At 41.4% G+C, this 15787-nt stretch overlaps 1 protein-coding gene across 5 annotated transcripts in view; it reads left to right on the forward strand.

The window, feature by feature from the left end:
* GTDC1 (glycosyltransferase like domain containing 1) overlaps positions 1 to 15787 on the forward strand; it is a 395866-nt gene that overhangs the window by 105064 nt on the left and 275015 nt on the right. For all 5 annotated transcript variants that reach the window (XM_033946584.1, XM_033946585.1, XM_033946586.1 and 2 more), the window contains exon 2: positions 12936 to 13146. In XM_033946584.1, coding sequence (XP_033802475.1) covers positions 12968 to 13146 — 179 coding nt within the window. In that variant the 5' untranslated portion in view covers positions 12936 to 12967. The remainder of the gene's footprint in view (positions 1 to 12935; positions 13147 to 15787) is intronic.

Consider the following 15787-nt stretch of genomic DNA (forward strand, 5'->3'; position numbering starts at 1 on the left):
TAGCTACAACAAATAGATACAGGAAGAATCTCAAAGAGGAGTGAATTTGCCAGATCTTAGACTGGCATGTGGCATCAATTATGCGCTCGATATATGAGTTGCATACTACCATATCTAAATATGCTTTTTGGTAAGATGATGTAACCTCTTGCTCAGCATTTATGGTTCTTCAGAGGGGGTAAGTCATATTTTTTTTGCCAATTTGGATGCGACCCCTGAGACTGGCATGACGTTGGTGGAAGGGACCCCTGGGTGGGGTGCTAGGCCCTTTTCCTTTTTTTTTGAATTTGTAGATAACTCAGAATTTCCAGCAGGGGATGTGCTGGTGTTTTACATGAGAGGGAGAAACCATGGATCTAGATATGTAGGACAGTTTGTGAGTTCCCTTCAGGGAATTCTACCCTCCTTTAGAGTATGCTAGCAACGGTGGAGATGGATTAATAGGGATATGCAATCCTATTTTCAAATGAGGAGTTACTGTTGGGGTGGTGGGGTGTGGGGGGGAGCTACCCTGTTTTTCCCAATTTAATAATATGTTTATGCTTATTCCACCTTCCCCCCTGCAATAAACTTGCCCTATGGTATAAAATGGTTAGAGACATCTCCAATGTCTGGCACGTGAGGGGGGGGGGGGGGGAGATTCTATCAGATGATATCTCTGAGAAAGAACTGTCTTCTAGTTTCAGTCAGATAACTAAAGTTACCCCAAATATAGCATTGTAGGAAATGAATCTTAAATTACTTCATTAGGTATATATTACTCGTTGTGGGGTACCCAGATGGGCTTCTGGCAAGATGATTTGTGCCCCAGGTATAAAACGCAGAGGGGGGGGACCCTGGTATACCAATCTCTTGAATGTATAGCTCTTCAAGATTTATGGACAGGGGTGCTCCAAAAATAGAGTGTATTGGGATAATCTTTGGGATGGCATTATAAGACTTTGGTATTGGGAATAGATGGCTCCCTTGTTTGCCATGGAGTGGAGCAGCCTCAAAGGCGCGTCATGTTGCTGGCCTTTGCGTTGGCAAAGAAGGTTATACTACAACATTGGGTGAGGGAGGTAGCAATGTTGTTGTCACAGTGGTTAGCCCTAATGTCCCAAATGGCAGGATGGGAGCATAGGAAATTGAAGGGCATGAAAAACGTGCATCATAAAGCATACTTGGAATGTTGGCAGTATTTCCAATGCTGCTTTAGCAGACCTCACAGCCTGGAATATTTAAGCATGATCACCTATGGTTGTTCAAGTGTTTCCCATTTTAGAGACTGTTGCACTTGTTTGTAGGCAACCAGATCTGCTTTTGTGCAATGTCTTTGAACTATACTATTTTGTTCTCTCAATAAAAATTATTAAAAAAAAAAAAAAAGAAAGAATGCTTGCCATCTGTTTTATTATTTTTCTCAGAAAATGGGTGTTAGATACTGGCTAATAATTGTTTTGATGGCCCTGGTCAACGCTACTCTTTTTCAGTAGGGCTGGTAGCCGTCCATCAAGGTGGGGGACCAGTGGGAGGCAGGGGAGGGGATAAGAATAGCCTTACTGGGTCAGACCATTGGTCCATCAAACCCAGTAGCCCGTTCTCACGGTGGGAGAAAGTGCGTATTCAAGGAGAAGAGAAGGGGAGAACGAAGAATAGAACCTATGCATGAGGAGAGAGGTAGGGAAAAGATGAAAGGGAAGATCAGTGTTAGATGTAGAGAAGGAGGGGAAGGGGACAGAAGAAGAGAAAAAAATGGGAAGGAGACCCTAGAACTGACAAGTAGCTGAAAGAGATTGGGCATTTTGTTGTTGTTTTCTTTTTTTGTAATCAGTTTGATTCTAGACAGCAAAAGAAAAACATTTTATTTTAACATTTTAAAAGGTCAGACTATGCCAGCTTTGGGAAATGTGCATTTCTTCTATTTCTGTATTTTGTTTGTTTAGACATGCATTTCTGTTTCTCTTTTTCCAGTCTTGCTTTTGGGGGATTTCCATTTCATTTTTTTTCTCTGTTTGTTTTTAATTTGTGGTTCCTTATTCTATTACATAAGATTCTGTTCATGTTCTATGTGTGTGCGCTCAAAGGTGAAGGATTCTGCTAGGGATCTATATAAGTCCTACTTGTTCTATTTTCCTAGTGGAAGATGTATTAATGCTCTGTGGCCTGTAATATTTAAACTGATATTTCATAGGTAGGGCTATTGACATTTAAATCCTGGAAATTAGAACCGTTATACAGTAGTATGGTAAGTTTCCTACAGGTTCTGGCTCTTTTTTTGCACTTTTTCTGCTATTTTGCAAAGTGACTGGAAATGAAAGGACAAGCACTTATCTGCCTGAGGTGACCCTGCAATTTGAAATTTTTTAAATGGTGAGTTGTAAGAGCCTTAGAACAGCTGGCATTTCTTCAACTCTCTCAGCATTCAGAGTCTTCTTTCATGCTTCATCCCCCACAATCTGGCTTCAGAAAGTTTCATTCTGCTGACGCAATACTGGCTTCTTAATGATTTCTTTACAGCAGGGGGTGTCAAAGTCCCTCCTCGAGGGCCGCAATCCTGTCAGGTTTTCCCCAGTGAATATGCATGAGATCTATTAGCATACAATGAAAGCAGTGCATGCAAATAGATATCATGCATATTCATTGGGGAAATCCTGAAAACATGACTGGATTGCGGCCCTCGAGGAGGGACTTTGACACCCCTGCTATACATTGTTAGTTCAGGGCAAAGCTGTACTTTTAATTTCTTTGGATCTTTCTTCAGCTTTTGATCTTTTGACTCATTCCATTCTTTAAAGCTTGTGTACAGTCCTTTGGAATTTCTGGAACAGTAATTAACTGGTTGAAGTCATTTTGGGCTGACAGAACATGTAAAGTATCATTTTGTTCCATTTGTTCATCGTTCTTTAAGTTACCTTGTGGAGTTCCTCAGAGCTCCATTTTGTCGCCTTTTCTGTTTACTATTTTCCTGAGCCCACTTGCTTTAAGGATTCAGGAGCATCAAATTAAAAGCTACTTTTATGCAGATGACATTCTGTTAGTCTTTCCTCAAAGTTTAAATAGTTCTAATATAGGACCTTTGCAATCATGCCTGGACATGATTGACGAATGGGTTCCAAAAAAATAGTTTTTAAATCCACAAAAAAACTATCAGGATCTGGGTTACTGGTTCTTTAAACTCATCATTATTAATTCCAGTTTTACTATCTCAGCCTATTCAACTTTCAAATACTATAAAGTACCTTGGCGAGCAATTAGATCTGCACTTACATTTCACTCACAATTAGTTTCTGTTGTGAGTTCATGTTTTATTTCTTTACTTTAAGATTCATTCTGTTCACTCTTATATCGATAGACCTTGTTGTGAATCTCTTATATATGCTTTAGTTTCCTCTAAGATTGATTATTGTAACATGTTTATACTGAACTGCCATTGGTATCTATTAAAAAAATTACGAACTGTACACAATACTGCTATTAGAATTCTTACTAATGCTCGTAGATATGATCATGTCTCTCCTCTCTTTAGAGAATTTCATTGGCTTCCTATGAAATTCCATTTGATGCATAAGGCCTTAACATTAGCATTTAAAGTGTTACATTCAGGTCAATCTGATTATCCGGCAAAACGTTCAATTCCATATAGGCCAACGTGCAGGTTACGTTCTTCAACTGCACATCAATTGACCTTACTTTCGGTTCATTTGGTTAGGTTAGCATCAAATCATAATTCTGCCTTTTTTGCTTCAGTTCCCACCTTATGGAACTCTCTTCCGACTGGGAGCTTTCTTATCCCAGATTTAGGACTGTATTGAAGACATATTTTTGGTCTAGCTTTTCCTTCATTGTCTTAGTTTAGGGTGGATGATGATCTCGCAGTAAATACTTGACTTGCTTTTTCTTATTAATTTTTTTTTAAATCTGTTTTTATGGAAATGGTGTTCTTTTCTCTAATAACATTTTGTAAACCGTGCTGTTAAAGGAAAGTGTGGTTTATAAATACTAATAAAAATAAATCTGTGGAGCTTATGTCTAGTCCTATAGAATCCAGACTTCATTGAATGGTGCTCTTGATATGGTAGTTTATATAGGTGGCAGGTAGTGGAAACATTTCATTATCCATTAAAGACCCTGGGACTTTTTCCTGTATTGTCTTTTATAGCTGATTTAAAAGTGTATGTGTGGTAGTGGTGGTGGGGAGGGGTGTGTGTGTCAGAGATGTCAGAAAATATAGTCCTAAAACACTGTCTCTGATTCCTATAAACAAAGTCTTCTGCATAGACGATGTTAGGAATTTATTCCAGCCACAGCAATTCCTGTCCATAATCTATATACTCTTCTGCCACATTTTACCAGTCTCTGATGTCATCATTTGGTACTTGGGGATCTTTTCTCTTTCCATACATGACTGTGTTTCTACTACTGGTGCAGTTCCTATGTTTTTTTTCCCCCTGTACACACAGGGGCTTATAATCGAAAGAGAAAAACGTCCCAAAACAGGCCTAAGTCGGCACTTGGACGAACATTTCTCAAAAACGTCCAAGTGCCAATAATAAACCTGGGTTTTGGACATATTTCTAAACGACCTAGGCCTTCATAGTGCCGCTCAATGTCCAAAGCTAAACGGGGTGTTTCGGGAGGCATGTCGAGGGCGGGAGTTGGGTGGGACGTGGGCCGGCTTAGACTTAGTCGTACATCATTTATAACCGAAAGTTTTACAAAAGAGCCTAGACGGAACTTGGACGTCTGTGACTTAGACCATGTAAAACATGGTCTAAGTCACAAAAACCCACCTAAACTCACCAGATAAGCACTGAAAACACCATTCCAGAGCTTAATTATTCTCTGACTGCATTTGATTAAAGCAGTAATGCAAACACGCACAAGCCAGTTTCAATGGAAATCATGTTCAATACACAGATTCCAGACTCTATTCAGCTCCACTCAATACACAGAATCCAGAGTCCATGCTCCCCTCCCCATTAAATTCCAGAGTCCATTCAGGCCTCCCCAATACACAGACTACAGACCCCCACACACTACCCCAGTGATCACCAACCTCCCCCACCCGCATAAAAATTTTAATCACAACTTTAAATTTCAGCCTCCAGACCATCATCATCTGGCCGCCTGGCATAGAAAAGCCTAGTCGTCCAGCCCAGAAGCAGCTTAAGTTATCTTGGGGGTGGGTTAGGGACCCATAGAGAGGAGGATCCATGCCCATAAGCCCCTGTAATCACTGCATTGATACTTAAACATGTGCACTCTCCTATACACCCCAAAACCCGTTTTTACTGGCATATAAGTGACTCCTGCAGCCATAAGGGCTATTGGGGTGGTAGATCTAGGGGATTCTGGAGGTGGTTTGGGGGGCTCACCGTCACCTATAAGGGAGCTGTAGTGATGAGAAGCCATGGTACACTTTTTGTGAAGTTCACAGCAGTACCCTGTAAGGTACCCCACTGTTTAGGTGGCATGTCTGGGTGTGCAGTCCATCACTTTGCAGACCCCTCCCACATTCAACAGGGCATGTTCTAGGCGTTTTGGACTTGGACAGAAAGTTGGACGGAAATGTGGTATAAAGATGGACGATTTAGCGGCTTGGATGATCAGATCAGCAGGATGTATAATTAGATGATTTTCAAAAGTAAAAAGAAGTTGGATGTATTTTTCGAAAATGTGTCTTAGGCTCTTTTTAACTTTGGACGACTTGCGAGATGGACGTAAACGGACTTAGACGTCCCTTTCGATTATGTCCCTCAGTGTCTGGTTTCTTTGCATTAAGCTTTTCATTTGTTGGAATAGGGAATGCGCCAGCTGATTATACCTTTTGTGCTATCTCCAATTTTGTCGAGTTGTGATGTCAAGTGTTTTTCTAGTATGATGATGTTACAGAATTTACACAGTTTTCAGAGGCTGTGCCAGACTACCTTGTGGTGTCTTTCTATGTACAGGCCTTCTCTTCTGACACTGCACCCACCAATGAGATGTGTAACTTTTCCAGCTCTGTGATATAGAATCTACACTTATCTCTGCGTGATCTTGTCCTGAGCTGCAGTTAACAATCTGTCATCTCTGGGTTTTGTTACCTCTCTGTAACCATTCTCTACACATGTCCAAAATGCTTCTGAAACATGTTTCTTTTTATAACATTGCCAAAATCTATCCAGCACTCTGTCGTTGACCATGCGACACTTGTTCTTCTCTGAACACTGGCTACCTATTTCATCTCGTGTCAAATTCAAAATTACGGTATTTTCCTTGTATACAGAGGCCTTCTATCAACTCCCACAGCCTACATTAATATCTACTCATTCTCTACAACTCCTCTTATACCCTTCATTCCTCTGACTACAATCTCCTCTCCTTCGGCCCTTTGTCTAAACATCTCCCATTAAAAATCTTTCAGTTATCGAGGTCCCAAGTTATGGAATTCTCTCCTCGGTAAACAGTCCTCTGCTGCAGTGTCTCTCAAACTGTGTGCCACGGCACAGTGGTGTGCCCTAAAGAAATTCCTGGTGTGCCATGAGAGATTCCAGAATTTTACTTTAGTTTAAAAAAAATTCCCGTCATAAGTATACACTAGAATAGATGTCAATGTTATGAGTGTCTGTAAGGATACAACTGCTCGGATAAGCATCATTCTTTGACGTGATTGCTCCTTGAAAACTAATGGCAAGTAATTTCATTTCTATTTTTTTATACAGTAGTTATCATAACTTGAGAAACACAGCAATCAAGCCTTTGTTACTGTTTCGATCTTCTTATCTTTACGAACTTGGATTTTCAGCTCTGACAGAAATTAAATTGATAAAAGAGAGTGACTGCAGATGAGGGATGATAAAATGCATGTTTGACGACTATAAAGCCACATTTTGAGTTAATTTGCTCTCAAAAATAAGCACATCCATCGCATTGATTAGCAATCCTATTCTATCTACTTTAGTTTTACCATTGTTGCAATTACCCATACATAGTTTAAAGAACTTTAAATAAATAACTCTCAAATTTAATTTTTTGTTAGCTTTGGAATTTTATAATTTCAATTATAATGTCCTATGAAAAACATTTGCTCCATTTAGGCCTCCTTTTACGAAACTGCGATAGCAGTTTCTAGCACGGGAAGCCATGCTGAATGGCCCGCACTACTCCCGACGCTCATAGAGTTCTTATGAGCATCAGTAGCAGTGTGGGCCATTCAGCATGGCTCTGTGCACTAAAAACTGCTAGCACAGTTTAATAGAAGAGGGGGTTAGTATGCCAGAGCTAAAAAAGTTTGAGAGGCTCTGGTTTAAGGTCAAAACTCACCTTATCTCTGAGAACTTTTGGGGGAAATTCTATAAATGACACCTACCAATAAGCGCCGTTATTGGAGGCGGCTATCTCAATAGGATTACTATGTGTGTGAAGACAAAAAAGAGGACGCATGACCCTGCCCCAACCTCAACCACACCCTACCCCCAACCCCAAAGCTAAAGTATTACAGTCAATAAATTCCTTTTTTTTTACCTTTGTTGTCTGAAATTTAGTTTTCCATCAAGTTGCTCCAATTTCTCTTTTTGCTGATTTCCTGTCTTCTGCAAATTCTTCTTCAAGTGATTACTGTCCATTACTTCCTCCCACCATGGTCCAATATTTCTCCCTCTCTTTTCCTTCCCTCCCACTGTACAGCATCCTCAGTCTTCTGCCCCAGGATCCATCTCTCTCTTTCTCCTCCCCACTCCTACACAGCATTTTCCTCTCTCCTGTCCTCCACCCCTATGTGCAACATGTCTCCTTCTCTCTTACTGTTCTCCATCTCTCTCCCTCTCATTCCCTCTCTTGCTGCAAAGGGACCGGAAAAAGAAAGAGATAGGGATCCAGGAATTATTTATCTCATTCCCTCTATAGCAACGTCCAACATTTCTATCTCTCTCTCATCCTGCAGCTCCTTTGCAGTATCTTTTGCCCCTCCCCAAAGCCCCTTGTCCAGCATCTCGCCTATCGCACCTCTCCAACACATTCCACATTTCTCCCTCCATCCCTCCACCACTGTGTCCAACATTCCTCACACTTGCATCCTTTTTTATCTGTCCCACCCTTTTTTCTCCACCACAACATCCAATATTTCTCCCTCCCTCCCTCATCTCTTAAGACCGGTGTCCAACAATTCTCTCGCTTTTTTTCGCCATATGCACCATCTCTCTGTCCCTCATCCTCCACACAACCCATGTCCAAATATTCTGCTTTTCTCTTCCCTTCCAGCATCATCTCTTTCTCTACCTTCCCACATCCCCCAGCCTATACAGTATCTTTTTTTCTCCCTTCCCATCGCCCCATAGCCCGTGCAGCATCTCTTTCCCTCCCTTCTCACACCCCCTCCCAGCCCATGTGAATCTCTTTCTCTCCCTTCCCACACCCCCTCTCAGCCCATGTGAATCTCTTTCTCTCCCTTGCAGCATCTCTTTCTCTCCCTTCCCACACCCCCTCCCAGCCCATGTGAATCTCTTTCCCTCCCTTCCCACACCCCCTCTCAGCCCATGTGAATCTCTTTCCCTCCCTTGCACAACCCCTCCCAGCCCATGCAGCATCTTTTTCCTTCAGTTCCCACCCACCCCCAGCCTGTGCAGTATCTATCTGGGCCTTATAGGCCTTTCTCTTCAGGTCGCCACCAAAATACTTCAGAAGGAAGGCTTCTGGGTCAGATACTGGCAAGGTGTAGGAAGGAATGTTGCTGGCAACCTGAAGAGAGCAAATGCGGAGGGGATCCCCATGGGATTCCCATTGCCTCTGTTCCTGTTCAGATCTCAAGGGGGAGTCAGGAGAGCCGGCTAAACCCAGGCAGGCTCCCCTATTAAAAAATAAATAAATAAATGTCCAGGCACCCGGACAGTCCTCAAAAAAGAGGACATTTCTGGGTTTTCCAATACATATGGTAACCCTACTCGAGAATTACACAGGAACAAATTTTTCCCCTTCCCCGTGGGAACTCATTTTCCCGTCCCATCCTGCCAATTTCTTTTCCTCATTCCTGCAAGTTCTGTCCTCATCTGCACAAGCCTCAAACACTTTAAAATCATAAGTGATCGAGGTTTGTGCAGTTAAGGCAGAGCTTACAGGAATGGGACAGGGACAGCAGCAAAACATGCAGGGACAGGATAGGGAAATTGAGTTCCTGTGGGGATGGGGAAAATTTGTCCCCATGTCATTGTTTAAACCCTACCTCTTTGGCCCCGCAGATAACATAAGAATATAAGAATAGCTATGTACTGGGCCACACCAATGATCCATTTAGCTCAGTATCTCATCTTTACAATGGCCAATCTAGGTCACAAGTACCTGGCAAAAACCCAAATAGTAGAAACATTTCATGCTATCTATCCAGGGCAAGCAGTGGCTTCCCCATGTCTGTCTCAATAGCAGACTATGGACTTTTCCTCCAGGAACTTATTCAAACCTTTTCTTTAAAATCAGCTACATTACCCAATCTTACTAAATCCTCTGGCAATGCATTCCAGAGCTTAATTATTCTCTGACTGCATTTGATTAAAGCAGTAATGCAAACACATACAAGCCAGTTTCAATGGAAATCGTGTTCAATACACAGATTCCAGACTCTATTCAGCTCCACTCAATACACAGAATCCAGAGTTCAGGCTCCTTTCCCCAATAAATTCCAGAGTCCATTTAGGCCTCCCCAATACACAGACTTCAGAGTCCATTCAGGTCCATTCAGTGACCAATGCTCAACACTAACAGCATGCATATCATTTGCATGCTGTTAGTGTTGAGCATTGGTCACTAAAAAGAAACACCAATATTTCTCCAGCACTGTAGAAGAACAGCGCCGGAATTTTGGGCATCTACCTGTCACACTGTAGAAGTCTGCTTGCCGGTTCATAGACAACTCGGCGAAAGACAAAAGGCGCGTGCCGACAACTGAGCGCAAGATGGAGGCGCGCGCCGAAGAAAATTACAGTTTTTAGGGGCTCCGACGGGGGTTTTTGTAGGGGAGCACCCCCAGTTTACTTAATAGAGATTGCGCCGGTGTTGTGGGGGGTTTGGGGGGTTGTAACCCTCCACATTTTACTGTAAACTTAACTTTTTCCCTAAAAACAGGGAAAAAGTGAAGTTTTCAGTAAAATGTGGGGGGTTACAATCCCCCACACCCCCCACAACGCGGCGCAATCTCTATAAAGTAAAGTGGGGGGTTCCCCCCCACGCCTCCCCCCGTCGGAGCCGTAAAAACTGTAATTTTCTGCGGCGTGCGCCTCCGCGCTGCGCTCAATTGTCTGCGCGCGCCTTTGTCCCGGCGCGCTTTTGACCTGATACCCTGCTTGCCATTGGTCTGCCTCCCCAACCTCTGAAGCTGCTATCAAAGCTCACTCCTGTTATGAGGTCATTTAAATGTTTTACTTTAATTAGACTCCATCTTTTTTTTTCTGTATAATGTTCCTTTGTGTTTATCCTAGTATTCTTGAATTCTGGCGCTGTTTTTGTCTTCTCAGTCTTCCATGGTAGGCATCCATCACCTTTCTGTGAAAAAGTTTCCTGATTACTCCTAAGCCCCCTTCCTAACCACCTCAACTCATGACCTCTAGTTCTACTGCTTCCCTGTCGCTGGCATACGCACTAGTGTCTTACCCCCTCTTTTTCGTAACTGCGATAGCAGTTTCTAGAGTGGAGAGCCGCGCTGAACGGCCCGCGCTGCTCCCGACGCTCATAGGAACTCTATGAGCATTGGGAGCAGCGTGGACTATTCAGCGTGGCTGTCTGCGCTAGAAACTGCTATCACAGTTTCGTAAAAGGAGGCCTAAGCGCATACACATATATATTGCCCGGTTAAGTTAGTAATCTATAAAATAAAGTAGGGGCCTACTTTCTTTTATAGAATGTGGGCCTATGATAGAATACGAATTGTTAAAAGGTATTGTAAAACTGTCAAAAATAGGTCCGTATTTCACTTTTGGAGTATGATTTATAGAATGTTATCTATACTGTTATTTTATGAGCTTTAACAGCATCACTTCTAAAGTACACTGCAATTGTGACCTGCAAAATCCTTGATTCTAAAGAAGAAAGATAAAGGGAGTATATGATAGTGAAAATAAGGAACGGATCAGGTTTCCTAAATGTATACTATTTGTTGTTTTCCTTTTGGAGTGGTAAAAGGAATGTCCATAGTGATTTATATTTCTTAGAGACCTCCATTCCATCAAGTAGGTTAAATGTTGTTGGATGATTTATCATCGGTGACTTTTAAAGACCCTTTCAGTATTTACGGTATATGTTTACCTTAACTTGGCTAGGTCAAGGGAAACACAACAAGAGGTAGATTTGTCTGCAATTATGAGCACAGTTGGATGCATTGTAGGCAATGGATGGCTTAAAACAGTATCATCCTGTCTCACTGGTTTACTTCAGGTTTGTTATAAAGGAATTAAGTCTGATTCCACACTTTCGTCAGCATGTTTTACTTTATATTTTCCCATCATACTAAAACTGTAAATTTTTACTTCAGGGTCTAATTATCTTTTTGAAACCCTGTATTTAACACTGGGTGTTTTTTTTTGTAGCTATAGCCATTATGAGAGCGGTAATATAGAGGATCTGCAGCCATTTTGGATAACCAGTGGCCATAATGTGAATGCAATTGAACATTGCTCCCACCCTAGTAGACAACAGTGGACCCCCAGTAAGCCCCTGGTACTGGGTCAAGAGGGGGAGAGGCTTGTGGGCCAAGCACTGTTTAAATTCTTTATAAAATTAGCCCCAAGCTGCAGTGGTATCCTTCTTCAGGATTGTCTTTATTTTGTATATACAGTAGACTCTCTGTTAACCAGAACTCAAGCAACCGCAACAAAAAAAAAAGTCAAAGAAATACTGTAATACTTTTAAATTTTTTTAAAAAAATCAATTTCTGGCAGAAATTTAAGTGTAAACTTGGCACGTCACACCCGAGTATGCCCACACTTTGTCTACCACATGTCCGATAATTTGTCTGGAAAAGTTTATAGCATAGTATGGGGTATAGTATTAGTAAGGCCTATTTTTAATATTAAATCTCAAGCAACCAGAAACTACATTTATCTGTCATCTATCAATCCCCATGTGTGCCGGTTAACTGAGAATCTACTGTATTTGTTCTCAAGAGCTGAGAACAAGAAAGAGATCTCACACATGCGCACTGAAACACATCTGAAGCCAAACTCTTTTGGCGCGATTTGAAATGCTGAAGACAGTTTAGTGCATTTGGCTTTGCAATCAATTGGAAGATGAAAAACTGTTTTCTACCATATTGGTTTTACCTCATAGTGTTTTGGGGGGAGTTTGTTTCAAACATAACATAATAAAATTAGTTGACCTCTGACACAGGTGATTACGCTGAAACACGGCCTGTGTCACATTCATCAGAAAGAAGTTTGGTCCCATACTTGAAGGCCCTGGGAGCTTTTCTTCTTGAAAAATTAGGTAGAACATTTTTGGTTTGGCTTTATGATAGACCAATCATATCTTGCAGTCTAAAAAAAACAATTTTCTAAAAGGCTTATAATGTGGGTACTGGAACTCTATATGCCATGATGTAAATGGGGTACTGCATTCCAGACACGCAACTCTGATAAAGTATGAGAGTAGCATGTTGTTATTTGGCATTTCATTAAATATATTGTTTTATAGCATGCTGAAAAGAGATCAGTTTCCTGAAATCTTGATGACCAGCTTAAGTCAACTGAAAACAGCAACAGCATTGATAAGTGAATGGCTTAAAAATAATAGAGCATATGCTTCTCCCAAAGTAACCAACTTCTGCCCAGAAAATGAAAACTGTATTTATATTTTGAATATTCTGGGCACTTCACTGTTTTTTAACTATTTTATTTCTATTGAATGAGCCTCAGCCCCACCACTCACCTCCTCAAAATCCTTTCAAAAAATAAAAATTAAAAATAATAGAAGCATTTTTATCTTATTTTTAGAATTCAAGAAGATTTGAACCATTTACATCTAAATGAGTGTTCTTATAGTGGAAGCTTTTTATGGAGGTTCTCACAAGCAGCTGGTGGATCTTCTTCAGGAAGAAATCAAAGGATGCATTATACACACACTTCCTGCAAAGAAATGGCATTGGAGAGCACGTACCGCTGCACTCTACTTCATGCAAACAATTCCACCTAATGAAAATTACAGGTAAAGTTTTATATAAGAGAAGAAAAAGCATAGCTGTAGGACCAGATTCTGTATAGTACGACCAAAGCTGTGTGTGCAAATCTATGTGCGTTGTCAATTCGCTTGTGCAACTTTATTAGCAAGCCAATCAGTGCTGATAATTGCCAATTAACAAGTCATAATTGGCACTAATTAGGATTTATGTGCACAACTTCCTAAGCGTATTCTAAAAAATGGTGTGCGTAAATTCTAGGGCACAGATCTCAAAAAGGGGTCATGGCCAAGTGAGAAACATGGGAGGGTCATGGGCATTCATAAAGTTAGACTCACTGTTATAGAAACATAGAAACATGATGGCAGATATAGGCCAAATGGCCCATCCAGTCTGCTCATCCGCAGTAACCATTATCTCTTCCTCTGTAAGACATCCCACGTGCCTACCCCTTTCTTGAATTCAGACAAAGTCTTTCTCTCCACCACCTCTTCCGAGAGACTGTTCCATGCATCTATCACCCTTTCTGTAAAAAAGCATTTCCTTAGATTACTCCTGAGCCTATCACCTCTTAACTTCATCCTATGCCTTCACATTCCAGAGCTTCCTTTCAAATGAGACTTGATTCATGCGCATTTATGCCATAAAAGTTTTAATGTTTTCTGTTGTGTACCGCCTAGAACTACTCGTAGGGCAGTATACAAGAAAATAAATTACACTTCTCCCTCCGGATTCATGGGAGATAGGGGCAGAGCCGGACCGCGAATGGCGAACAACCGCGAATATCTGGCTCTGACCCACCCCGCCTCCCTCCCGCCTTCCCGGCCTTACCTGGTGGTCTAGCGGGCTTTCGGGGAAGGAGCGATCTTCCTACGCTCCTGCCCCGTGCAGATCGCCATTAGGAAATGGCTGCTGTGAGTTCCCGTAGTCTCTCGAGACTACGACAGGAAGTCCCTACAGCTGTTTCCTAATGGCGATCTACGTGGGGCAGGAATGTAGGAAGATTGCTAGACCACCAGGTAAGGCCGGGATGCCGGGGGGAAGACTTAACAATGTTTTTTTCTTTTCTTTTTTTCCCCCTCCCCAAAAAATCGCGAATATGTGGAATCGCGATTGCCAAAACCACGAATGGGGAGGGGGAAGTGTAGTATTATTATTATTAACCTATGCTTGCAGTTGAATAATCCTCTCTGTGCATCCTCCGAAATGTTCTCTTGAATGCAAGTAAAAGTGAATGCATGCAGGGCATCTATGTACAATTTTACCTGTAATTCTATAAAAGGAAATTTCCATAGTTAGAACACTGCTGATCTTTAAAATTACCAGTTGTGTGGATAGAGATACTTCACTGTAGCAGATACAGGGCCCTGCTTTGCTAAACGTTTTGTCCCATGACCCACTGAGTGGGAAAAATCTTAGTAAATCAAGCCCTTAGTTCTTAAGAATCAAGTGTACCAAATTATTCAGTACTTTCATTGTGCCTAGGATCAAAACAACTATAGTTTGAAGAATTTATGCCTGATAAAACTGTAAAAGTATGCAAATTGTATTCTGAATAACAGTCATATTCTCTAACGCATTACAATATTAACTTTGTTCCTTGAAGGTCAGCATCACAAGACATCCTGCACTAAGCCATATTAAACTAATCAGACATCACTCACAGACACATACCCCATTAGTTTAACTTAAAATTACATTGACCCAAGATAACTTAATTGTAATTCATCAAATTATGTACATTTAAAATGCCAGTGCCATAAAGACCCTTCCAAAATGAATAATGCAAGTGAAGTATGAGAACTGAATTCTAGAATATTTGCGTATTTGAAGTCCCAATTTTCAGGGGAATGTTGTTTGAAACAAATGTATTGGTTAGTCAAGACTTTTTTTTTTCATGGAATAAAAAAGGGAGATAATGCTTTATAAATCAGGCCTTAAGTGTGTGGTGAGAGGGTCATTGGTTTTGATAGGTTGTTGTAGGGATTGCTAAAGCGTCTAGTGGTGTTTTTGAGCATATTTCTTGTGTGGTCAAACAATTTGAAAAAGTGTTGTTTTTTTGCCTTAAATATTGTAATTCTACTCTCTTCTTTTTCTGTCTGCTAGTTTTACATATGAAAACTGCACGGATTCTGTAGAGCAGGATAACTTTTTTGATAAGAACATAAGAACATAAGAACATAAGAAATGGCTTCGCCGGATCAGACTCTAGGTCCATCCAGTCCGGCGACCCGCACCCGCGGAGGCCAAGCCAGGTGTTCCCTGATGAGAAACCTTGTTTACTCGTATCCCCCAATGTGATTTGCAAGAAGGTGTGCATCCAACTTGCTCTTGAAACCCAGAATGCTGGTCTCCATCACGACCTCCTCAGGGAGAGCGTTCCAAGCGTCCACCACTCGTTGTGCGAAACAGAACTTCCTAATATTTGTCCTGGGCCTGGTGCCCCTCAGTTTCAGTCCATGACCTCTTGTCCGAGTCACATTTGACAATGTGAATAACGATGTTTCTTGCTCTATTTTGTCAAATCCTTTTAGTATTTTAAAAGTCTCTATCATGTCTCCTCGCAGTCTTCTCTTCTCGAGGGTGAACAATCCCAGTTTTCCGAGGCGTTCTGTGTAGCTCAAATTCTCGATACCTTTTACTAGCTTCGTAGCTCGCCTTTGCACCCTC

This window comes from Geotrypetes seraphini, chromosome 5 (assembly GCF_902459505.1).
Source record: "Geotrypetes seraphini chromosome 5, aGeoSer1.1, whole genome shotgun sequence".
In the NCBI taxonomy this organism is placed as follows: domain Eukaryota; kingdom Metazoa; phylum Chordata; class Amphibia; order Gymnophiona; family Dermophiidae; genus Geotrypetes; species Geotrypetes seraphini.